General features: G+C 41.4%; 1 protein-coding gene across 1 annotated transcript; it reads right to left on the bottom strand.

Annotated features, from left to right (window-relative positions):
- Positions 1-4,610: 4,610 nt before the first annotated feature.
- pcare2 (photoreceptor cilium actin regulator 2) lies at positions 4,611-11,819 on the bottom strand. Its single transcript, XM_065964061.1, has 2 exons — positions 8,881-11,819; positions 4,611-5,358 (listed from the first exon to the last, which is right to left on the bottom strand). Exon 1 carries the CDS (start codon positions 11,542-11,544, stop codon positions 8,917-8,919), a length of 2,628 nt encoding a protein of 875 aa, XP_065820133.1. The 5' UTR covers positions 11,545-11,819; the 3' UTR covers positions 4,611-5,358; positions 8,881-8,916.
- Between the last annotated feature and the right edge of the window lie 22 nt (positions 11,820-11,841).

The following is an 11,841-nucleotide window of genomic DNA, read 5'->3' as shown; positions in this document are numbered from 1 at the left end:
CTGATGCAGTACATCCACAACTAAACGAGACACTAACTAGTAGCTTTATATCTTCCTCTTCACAGCCACCTAACTCCAACAGCAGCCACTTAACTGTTTATCGAAATAGTTAATTTAAAGGCCCTTTGACAAACGTTTGTCTGAATTTAACATTAACCGGAGGAGCTGTATCTACAGCGTACTTTAACTGGACACATTAAACCCTGGAGATCATTTTATTATTGTCATGATTCTCAGCATGACAGCCCTCCCTTCTTTTTTTGTGGTGTTGTTTGTCATTCCCTGTCTGTTTAATCCTCATGTGTCTCTCCCCTGTTTGTGTGAGTGCGGTGGGCGGGGGTTTATGTTCCAAGGCAGCGCCAGGTGCAGCTCGTTGGTCATCAGGATCTCTACTACAAAGACTTCCCTCTGCCTCACCTCGCCGCCAGAGTGTTTCACCTTGTGTGGTATCGTACTATCTTGGCTCCTCTGTGATTACGAGTCCTCGTTGTAATATTTTGTGTAGCTAACCCCTTTTTTCTTCTCTGCCTTGCCCCAGATTGCCGTTCGTGTTTTTCTACACCTCACCTGTGCGTTTTTGGATACCACACTGGGATCACGGACACTGCCACTTGGAACCTCGCACTTACCCTCCCCCTTGCACCTTTTAAATCACATTTGGAATAAACTTTTTGTAACTATATCCTGCCTGTTTGAGTCGTGCATTTGGGTCCAGATTGTGTACTAGTCGTAACAATTACAGCCTGTTACAGGGTGGGAAAATCTTCCATTATAATGAGTTCATTTCTCACAGGACAACCAGCATGATCCTGAGCTAATGAGAAAAAATCGGTTGAGATCTCCAGGAAACAAGCAGAAATTACTCGTTAAGTCGCACAGAACTTTAAAATATTAAAAGTTTTCTGTTTTAAATTTCACAGTGAGCTCTGGATCTGTCTTTATAATCTCACTTTATGATCTGTTTAGGTAACAGCTTCACATCCTGCTCGTCGTTTCTCTTTTCATCTCACTGACTCGTCATGTGCGGAGCGTGTGGAGAATCAGAGGAACACGAGATGTCAGGTGTGCAGTTCTGCATCGTTTCAGGGCAGAGAAACAACAGCACAAAGCTTCATGCTTAAATCATACCATCATTTATTCAGAGATCTGCACAACACAGGCTTCATGAACTGAACATCAGAGGGTATCAGCATGGGGAAGAAGCTCTGCACTCTCATACATGTATTTACATATTTATCAGTTCTATACAGATTTGTTCTGCAGGGATGGTTTTCAAACTCTCGCTCCTGTTGTCTACTTCACTTTCAGCAGCAGCTAATAAACTTTTAAAGGTCTCATATTGTGCAAAATACACTTGTCTTGACCTCCATCCTCTCTGTCTTTTGCCTGCTCCACTTTTCAGGAAATGTTTTCTCAAACAGGCCATTTGGAGATGTTCCCTTCATGACATCACAAAGGGACACCAGGAGGTCAGTGCGATATTTCTTCTGGTAAGATTAATATCCCTCTTTCTCTCCCTGTCTCATTGGAGATTTGGTTTAGCACTGATTGTAAAGGAAGAAGGCGACCAGTTGATTATCTAAATAAGAGTATATGATATAAGGTGAATATGTCTCTACACATAATTTTACAGTTGATTTTAGCCGTGAACCGCTCAATGCTCATGGTAAAATAGACAAGCTTCTTGTTTTCATATAATCACATCAGAGTACGGTTCCAAAGATGTTTTTATTTAAAGTTTAAAGACCGCTGACACACCGCAATCCCTTTGACCCTCCTGCCCTGTTGATGACAACATCCCGTCTCAGAGTATGGAAAACTTTTTGTGTCTGTTTTTCTTTTGTTTTTTTAGATGGAAAATTAAACCATTTTTTAAACTTTGCTCAGTCGTTTTAGACCGTGAAAAAAACACCATGTATTTTAATTTTGAAACAACACAAAACACCACTAATTTTTCATTTTTATGATCTGTTTCAGAACCATAAAAATAGTTTGGCCATAAAGCCAACAACCAAAAGATTCACCCATAGGTAGTGCAGAGGTCTAACAAGTATTTTAGAGTTGGGTAACCTCACATTGTTTTTTAATGTATACAAGGTTCACCTCTGGACAGCTGTCAACATCTGTAAACAAGTGTTTCAAAACATCTGTAAAGGCTTGAAGATGCTAAGGTTAAAATCATATAATGCAATAAAATGGGAATCATTATAAATAAACAAATAAAGTGAAAACATATGTTTGATATCTGACAGTCCAAAGCTTTATCAGAAGATTCAGAGAAATGAACAACTCCCCTTAGTCCTTTTTGATATGTGAGGCAGCAGGTGGCAGCATTTCTGCACAAAGATTCACAGGAGCACTTGACTCCACTCAAACGTCTGACTCTCAGCTTTATAACGATAATGTGCTGTGGTGGTAAAGAGTTAAAAAATAACCCACCGTCTTTTTTTCACTCTTCATTTATGAACATTTTCACTCTGTTGGGAAGAAACTGAAAAGTAAGGAAACAAAATATGAGCCTGTGCTGAAGTTAGTGGGAGAAAATGTCTGTTTAGATTTTTCTGTTTAGACACAGTGAAGAAGCAAATCAAGCTTTCTAACAGAGGTGGCTCCAGGTCGGAGAGGTGGTGGACGAGGATTAAGCAGGGGGGAAAGTAGTTTTAAATACTTAGGTTTCCTCCCGCCACAACTTTAATGGATTCACATCTCTTGGCTTCGTGCATCCTTAAAAAAAGTCTCTTTATTTTAATACCTGTCTGGAGTAGAAATAAATTAGAAACACTTGATGTCAAACATCCTGGAACAATAAATTAAACACACACAGACGCTGCGTTTAGGAATAAAGAAAGACAAGCATGTGCATTCTCGTACCGTTGCAATGAGTTACTGACAAATCCCTGATTGTCACCTCACACACAGCTCGTCTGAGCCGCTGTCTGTGTTGTTGGAATGAAAAATCACAACTTATTCTGCTTTTTTACATTGGAGACTTTCCAACAAACGTCTTTTCTAATTAACTTTTTGATTTGTAAAGGGACCATGTAAAATATAAGACACAAATGTCGCCATTTGATGCATTTTAGTTAACTTAGAGGTAGTTTACATCTGCAGAGCAGAAGAAGAAAAGATAAAAATGCTGCTGTCCTGATTTAAAAAAAATTAACCTGCTCATTCCTGTTTTCTGTGTTTGGTTTGTTAAATGCTAAATTTTCAGATATCTGTGTTTAGATACAGAACATGCTTGCTACAGGTTATTATACATATTACATATTACAAACTTTTACTTTAAGTAAAAGTTTCAAGTAAGTTTTACTTTAAATTGCATTAATGCTACTTACTGTTTTTCCTGTTATGTTATGTATCAGGCTCAGCAACAGGTTACACATGCATTATGTAGGTCTACATTTTCCTATGTGTAGGAATCAGCCTCCGGATCTATACTCCTGCCTCCAAATAATCTAACACCCCTTCATCCCAATAATCCCTTGGCACACTGAGCACACTCCAAAGGAAACCTGTAAAGAAGCATTGCAGGGACTTAGAGTCACTTAGAGAAGTACTCAGGTCTTCCGGAAATCCGGATGATATTTGCGGAGGCTGACAAAATAACTTTAATGTCATTAGGGTCGTCTTAACTCTGGCTTGAGATGTACAAATAACATAATCCAGTTCCATTATGGGAAACATACTATCCAGTACTTTGGATCTTGACCCAGACACTAAAACCCAGTGGTGATTCTAAAATTAATTGGGGGGCCCTCCAATCAGCATTCATTAACATTATTTCTGCCGGTGTCTGGACACTACTTACTCCTCTTCCTCTTTTTCTCCTGTTTCTTTCTTCTATCCTATAGACATATAAATCCTCTTTCTTTTTTCTTGGTTGACTTTCATTGAAAAACTTTTTGACAGCAATAATGCATGTCATTCTTAGCAGGGCAACAAGAGTGAGTTTTGTCAGCCCCCAGGTAGTTTCCTGCCTTGCCTGATGACAAGCAGCACCTTTGATAAAAGCCAGGATGTGTGTGCCTCTGCTGTTCATTTAGGGCTTTCAAATCTGCAGAAATTTCCAGGAGGAGCTTCATATGTGAACACAGACAGACACATTTTTCACTCGGACTTCACCCAGAGTCTCTCCTAGTCCAAGTGAGCTGATGTGAGAACACAGCAGGATATTATCCAGAGAAATCACCTCCAGCCAATGGGAGGGTGGTGATATTTATATCCTGTGACTGCTGCACGGTGTTTAGAGTGTATGCATGAGTCCGCTACGATCCCCTCTGTTGATGTTTTCATTCATTTGAACTACTCGTATCATTGATATAAAGGCAAATGTTCTCGTTGTAGCGTTGTATAGCGGACACTACTTCTGCATTGTTTTTTAACGTCACGTCTTACCTCAGGAGACCCCCCCACCCCCCCTCCTGTGTGACAGGGATAGTCTCAGGGATAGCTGTCCTCCTGAAATGGTCTAGATATTTTGAGGAGTGCATATGTGAAAACGGCTTATGACAGCTCTTCTTTAACTTTGTCTCTTGTATGTCCCCTCTTTCATAAGAAAGTAGAAAACTTAAAACTTAAATACTTACAGGCAGACTTTGGAGTACCTTTTAATTCAATACGGTAATTGACAAAAATAAATTCACTGGTTGGGTTTAATAGTGCGTTCAAACTTTAAATATTCAACACAACAGATTGTGAGACCGGCTTTTGGATGATTTTCACTTTTAATGACACGCAGTCGAGGTAGAAAACATCGTTAATAGAAATAGAAAGCTATTACAAACCATCAAAACATCAATAAAATACATATACAAAATTATTTCTGCAACATCCGATCAATAAACACAAGTAAAGCAAACACTTACACACCCTAATCACGATTTTGTCTCCAAGCTCTGATGTTAGAAGGTGAGCTAAAGGGACAATTTGGGGATTAATGGTTGCAAATATCTGCTATAACAAAATATGAACATGTGGTTGTTTTCTTTTTACATCAAAGGTAGATTAGGATTAAAAACAATACGTTTGGTTTATGTATTGGCTTCTAAGAGTGATATCAACTCTGAAAATGATTCAAGAAGTTATAAAAATGTTCAGTAACGTAAAAACCACTTCAGTTAATTTTTATTAATGTATGTTAACACACACTTGGAACAAAGCTCATCAATCAAAGATGAAAGGACAAAACAATCAGGCATTTAAACTTTCAATCCGGATTATCCATAATTCCTTTCTCCATATGCTTCACCCTTCACTTTAGAAGCCCCCGACCAATGGAGGGGGCTTTTGGCTGTTGTCACAGGTAAATTTGTGTCCAATTGGCCATCGTCACCCGTCATCAGAGGACAGCTCGGCCTATAAGAAAGGAGGAGGAGAAGAGGAGTGTCAGTGTGCCAGGGATTATGAGGGGTAGCAGGCTGAAGAGCTCACTGTCAGCGGGGTGGAGAGGTGGGGTAGGAGGGCTAATCCAATCAGGATTAGAGCAGGTGGTTTTGTGGAGGCAGGGAGTGATCGGGCACTGTGACTGTACGTTTGAATTAGAACTAAACTGTTTGAAAAGATTTAACCGTGGGTTTGCATCAAGGTCTCCTCAAAGTACTCCCCAGGGGTTATGTTTATTTAAGAGTGAGTACGTTATAAAATCAGATGTTTTCTACGTTAAAAAATGGAGCCAAACCCTAGAACAAGTACTCCACTTTGGACCGAGACTTGGTTTTTGAACGATCAGGACTTTAAAAAAGGAATGTCTAATTGAAAATGCTAGATTATTGCATTATGTGACATGTATGATGAGCTGCTATCAGAACTAAAGTCTGCATTGTGTTGCACCAGCTATGTGTAAATTCAAATGTAGTCTAGTCCGAATATAATTTCTCATTTTCAGTTCACACTCTACTAATATTTAAGGTGTTGCTCTTAGCTGAGATAGTTCCAATGTATGCAGATCAACACCTTAAATCTTACACCTAGCTCCTAGTAGGTGTAAAGTCCTCTGTAAAATGTGGTTGCCGTGGTGATGGTTTTGAAATGAGGGATATCTTGGAAGTTGAGGAGGAGCAGAGGGTTTAACCGGCTGTTCAGTGTCTGTGGCGGGTTCCCCTCAATAGATTACATCCCTCAGAAATGTTTGAAGAAGTTTTATTCACTCCTGTTTGACTTTTCCATGAGCCCAGATCATTTAAGTGACCTTCTGTTGTAGTTGGATATTTTTCCACTAGACAGCACTAGATATTTGACACTAGCTGTAGATTAAGGAAGTAACTTTTGTTATCACCTTATCATAATACTTTGTCATATTTTACATCTTTTTGAGGTTGTGTTTGTGGATTAAGGTCAGTTAACAGAAGAGGAAACACTGGGACAAACATGTCATTGAAAAAAATGCTGCTCATGGATTGGTCACTGCACGGTTAAGCTGCTGAGAGAAAGTATTGTTTGTGTACTTTGGCGCCCCCTGTGGACAAAGTTGTAAGATTGATCTGATTGCTGATCTTGTCCTTCATGTGTACATCATGTCTTTTGATTAAAAATTTTTAAAAATCTCCTCCTGCTGTCTTTTAGCATTCAAACTTCTCAGTTATTATTATATACATTATATAATCAGTGTAGTGGACATTTATTAAAAGTCTGTTTTTGCAGAGTGCACTAAATCTCCCCTTCTAACACCGACCCCTGGCAGGGTTTACAGCCATGAAAATAACAATAAAGAAAATTATTCAATCTTGTCACTTTTACAAAAACAAGCATCAGTATTAAATTCAGTCTGTTTCATAACCAGATTAAAAACTCCTTACAGGGGCTTTAAGTGTATTTCGTGTCTGTAACACATAAGCCATTTTGTGTTGGTCAACTAGGACACGTAAGGCGATGGCGCTTATTATGTGCCAAGCAGCCTCCAGGGCTTTCTGCCAGAAAGTGCTTTGGCTTTCATGCCAGATACCACTGCACGTGCCCCGTGTGAAACCAGGTGATAAGGTAGATGTGCAGACTTTGGGCTCAAACCCTAATCTTTAACTTAACCTTACAAAGTAGCTTTGGTTCCTAAACCAATCAAAACTCTTTTTTATTTTATTTTTGTTAAGCACAAAACTATGTCTAAATGACTAAAAAGTTTGTGGTTTTTGTTAGAATACGATTAATCAAGAACACTAAGGCAAATTTTGTGTTTATCATATTTATATTACAATTGTGCAAATTAAGGAAAGAATGTGCAAATTTTGAATCCAGGATGAAACCAAAACAAACTGATGTATGGCTATTCTGAAGCCTCCACTTTTCTCCACTAGCGTTTGCACGAAGGAGTTATGAATTAGAATGCACCATAATTAGGTCTGCATTGTTGTGTTAGCAGGCTAATGTTAGCACACTTTGGTTAGCTCACAGCTTCATCATTGCACATTAATTGACACGGAATGACTGTGATCTAACTATGGTTACATGACATCCAAATAAGCAGTGAGTATATAATTCTTCTTTTCTCTCGTCCTTGACTAAAACAGCTTTTATACACAAGGCCATCCCGTCCATGTAAACACGGCCCGACAACGATACAGCTGGGGAGACTCACGCTTCTCACTCATTGTAGACAGTGATATACTTGAGGATATACAGTTTACAGAGGATATACTTGATTTCTGCTGTATTATGTGTACAATGTCACACATTCTGCCTTTAATATATCCAAATTGCCTCTCTGTCCCAATAAGGGCCCCAACTTTGATGTCCTGAGTGAAGTCCTGTCTTTGTTTGAGACATCCATGGCCCCAACGAGCTAAACCAAGAAATATACATGACTTTATAAGCAGTGCTGAAAGGCATAATAAATAAGGAGAAATTCCCATATGTCTTCATGATTATGAATTAATTCATGTCCAACCGCCAAGGAACTATGGAAAATTTTGTAATACATTGCCCAAATTAACATATGTATTTGAGCTTGGCACAAATGATCATCTGGTGATATTTTAATGCATTCCTTGACCCAGAAAATTTAAATATTGACACCAAGATTTACTTTCTAAGTGGCTTGGAAGACATATTGGCACTTACAGACTTTACATTGCCGCCATCTTGGAACCGCAATCTTGATGAAGTTCCCCCCCCCCCCCAAAATTGAAAGCTATGGTGATGGATACTATGTGGAAGAAAATTTGGTGCTTTTGCGTGTCCCCATTCTTCCCAAATCTGGTCCTAAGCTGCCTGACTATAATGGATAAAATCCCTCTGTGTCAACAGAGCCAGCAGACTTTTACATGACAAAGATTCTCAATAAGTGACAATAGCCTGTTTAAAGAAAGCAAGATTTTGTGAGAATATCCGCTTAAGAGACAAGAGGTATTCCGTCCTCAGGGGGCACTAAAATAGACACAAACTGAAAGTCCTTCCATAGAGTTAATAATACAAGCTACAAATAAAATTATCCAAGGAAACTCTGGCACTGTTTGAAAAATAAAATAGCATCTGGTGAGGCGTATACGGGTACATGCAGATGGTCAGATGATGTCATTCTAAGATAGGCAGCTGGTGGAGTCAGAAGCCTCTGTGTAGGCTCAAACCAAACAACCTCCAGAGGTCAAAGTAACCATATTGGGCACTATTATTGAACTTACAACACCCTTATCAAAAAGATACAACTTTACCTCCATTTGCATTTTAAAATAATAAGACATTCCTTCAAGATGTTTTAGAATAACACACATTTAGCTCTTTTGAAGCCTATGAATTAACAAAAGCTGTTTCAAAGCTCAAGTAAAGACCATTTTTGACAAACAATGCACCCTTGCCAAGTATGACTGGTAAGCCTATCAGTAAATTCCAAGTCAACAAAGCAGGAATAAAAACCAGCAAGGTCTAGCCCACCTTTCTGAATTTACTTACCAATATTTTTTGACAACAGGCTCATTCCACCTTGGCCTAACTGGAGGCTAAACCAGGCCTCTGTTCTGATTGGGTTCTTCGGGTTGAGTTGTCCATTCCTCTTGTGGTTAGCCTGCCTCGGGAGGCCTCCCCCATTGGTCTGGGAAGTACAGAACCTCCAGGTGTGACGCAGGTGTCTTGGGATTCTTTCAGGCAGAAGACTGATCGTGCATCGTGGAAGGACACGGACGGGATGATCTCTTGAGTGTTTTTGTCCGTGGCACGTGTCACTTTTCTTGGAGATCCTGGACGAGATGAAGACCTAGAGGCCGTCTGAGGTCTGTTTACAGGCGGGGTGGGAAACCTCTGGCATACTGAATGACAAGATGGCGGCAGACGGACTCTAGAGACAGGTGGTGCGGTCACAGGTAAGCTTGGAGAGGTCATCTCACCCTCATAAAATTCATTGCTGTCGTATTTCTGGCTCATTCTGTTGTCCGGGTTTTCAGATGCATTGCGCAGGTGAATGATCTTGCGTGCCTGTTGGTACAAAGCGTTAGCCTTCTCAAGTTCTGGATCCAGATCAGTTTGTGGTTGCTGTTCAACATCTTGTGCCCTCATTGCATCCTCACTGACAGGATGGATAGCCATGACGCTATTAGGTGTTGACCTCACACTGGCTCGGTTTGGCAGCACATTCACATTTTGCAGAGAGGCCTTCAGGCGCTGGGAGACTCCAGTGTTTTGACTGATCATTGGGAGACTCCTAACTGAATCTTCCAGTGTCCTTGTCCCATTACCTGGTAAACCCTCGGTACTCTGGAAAGAATCATCCATCAAAACCTCTGGGGGTGGAGGTGGTAGGCTGTCGAGTTCATCAAGCTCATCCCTACCATCAGGCCAGCCATTGTTGTTATTGTTTCCATTGATCCCTGAAACCCCTTCATTACCATTTACCGTGTCGGATAACAGAAGGATCCTACTCTTCCTGGGCTTCCTGATATGAGGGGGAATATTAGCAAGGCTCTGTCCTGGTCTCCCATCAACCCCTTGGCTAAAGGTATTGATCAACCTTCTGACTGATGGCCTTTTGGGGGGTTGGGGTGCCAACGCTGGTAAGACACAAGATGACTGATTTGTTCTCAGGGGTCCTTTTTGTGCACTTCCTGATCCACTTGAGGAATGCCTTCTTAGTCCAGCTCTATAAACCTTGCACTGTTGCCCTGCTACATCTTTGTGTGCGCGGAAATTAGCCATCTTTGATATTTGTTGGTCCAAGTCCCTCTGGCTCCTTTGTAGCTCCATCATTATGTTCACACATCTGGCAGATGAAGAGCGTTCAACTTTGGATGCAGTGACAGCAGTCTGCGGCCTTTTTACTGAAGGCTGCCAATCCTGCATATATTTTTCACGCATGTAGAGAAGAGCTTGACAGGGATCTGGTGGGGAGGAGTTTGACCTCTTTCTTTCAGGCCCATCCACTTCATCATCCTCATACTCTTCATCTTCATCATCATCTTCCTCCTCATCCTCTTCATCATCTTCCAGGTTGGGTAAATTAACTGACTGGGTATCAAATGCACAACGGACATTGTTTCCAGACCCACAACTTCCTGACCCAGCACTCCCCCTGTGGTTGCGGTGTCTCTCAGACCCTGGCAGACTCTCATTTTCTCCACCAATGCCACTGTCCTCACTGTGCAGTGCTGTGTCCTCTAGGATTGACTTCCTCATGGCAGCCCCTTCTACCCGTGCCAACACCTGAGTCAACCTCTGCTCTGCCGTCTGCTTGGCCTGCAGCTTCTCAAACAGAAGTCTAGAAAGCGAAGAAAAATATTCCACTGCTTCTTCAAGGGTGGTATCACCAAGAGCCTGGACTGAGCCCCCAACAAGCCTCATTTTCTCTGTTGAATGCTGAAGCAGTTGCTGTAACAGATCTGGGGGTGGCTCGGGGGGACTTGCCATGGTATTTCTGGGTTTGGTTTGCATCACAGCTGGGCCCAACATCCCTGAAGGTAAGGCCATAAAGTCCCCATGCTCCTTTAACATCAGCTCCCCCTCTTCAGCCATTTCCTCCAGAGCCTCATTGATCTCCTCAAATCGCAGCACCAAAGCAGACATCATGGGCTGAAGGGACAGCTGTGTCTGAGCAGCCTGGTCGAGCAGACCCAGCAGGGTCTCATACTTGGAGATGTTTGGGTTCAGAAAGGCGTAGGCTGCCTGGTGAGCTCTCACCATGTGTGGAGGGAAGTCCACCTTCACTGGGACAGTAAAGGACTTCTTCCTCTCCGAAGACCTTTTTTTCCCTTTGTTTTTCTTTCTTTTCTCCATCTTTTTAATCTTAGCTGTTCGTACAACCCCATCATCTATTTTTTCGTACAACCCCACCTCTATTTCTCTAATGTTCTCTGTGTTTTGGGCAGCCGATGTGATTGAGGCCAAGGGAGAATCGTTGGTCTCTTTCACAGGTTGTTCTTCTGCACATGGTGGAGGTTCATTTTCAGTTTCATCAGTCTTCAAACATTTGCTCTCCTCCTCGTCCTCATCAGGTTTCAAATCAACAACGTCCTGTTGTGATGTTGTGGAAATGATGCTGGTTGGTTCTGCTTCAGCAGGAGAAGCATTTTGAGGCACAGGTCCACTTGGCTTTGAAAATAGCTTCCCTTTGGACGGAGAGCAGCCCATTTTGCTTTATAGAAAAGCTTTAAACTTCTCTTCTGATGTTAAAAAGTAGGATCCATTGGTAGGTTTCTGTATCAGATCAGACAAGGTCTTCTGTAATCATCCCAAAATTGCTGAAGCTAGTTTAAAAGATTTTTAGGCTTTCTCCTCCGAATATTGTGGTGAAAACCGTGCAGGAAAGACACCTGAAACCTGTCAAGTGAAGTGATCACTACCAGCGCTTTCCATGGTAAGGAACTGAGAGGATAAGACAGATTGGGGAGGGAGGGGGGCTCTTTCCTCGCACTCCTTCAGGACGCA

The sequence above is a fragment of the Labrus bergylta genome, chromosome 15 (assembly GCF_963930695.1).
Source record: "Labrus bergylta chromosome 15, fLabBer1.1, whole genome shotgun sequence".
Taxonomy (NCBI): domain Eukaryota; kingdom Metazoa; phylum Chordata; class Actinopteri; order Labriformes; family Labridae; genus Labrus; species Labrus bergylta.
This window is presented reverse-complemented; position numbering and strand designations above follow the sequence as displayed.

What these genes read in the sequence shown, in the direction of transcription:
- pcare2 (XM_065964061.1), bottom strand. Translation starts at nt 11,544, where the DNA reads ATGGGCTGCTCTCCGTCCAAAGGGAAGCTATTTTCAAAGCCAAGTGGA.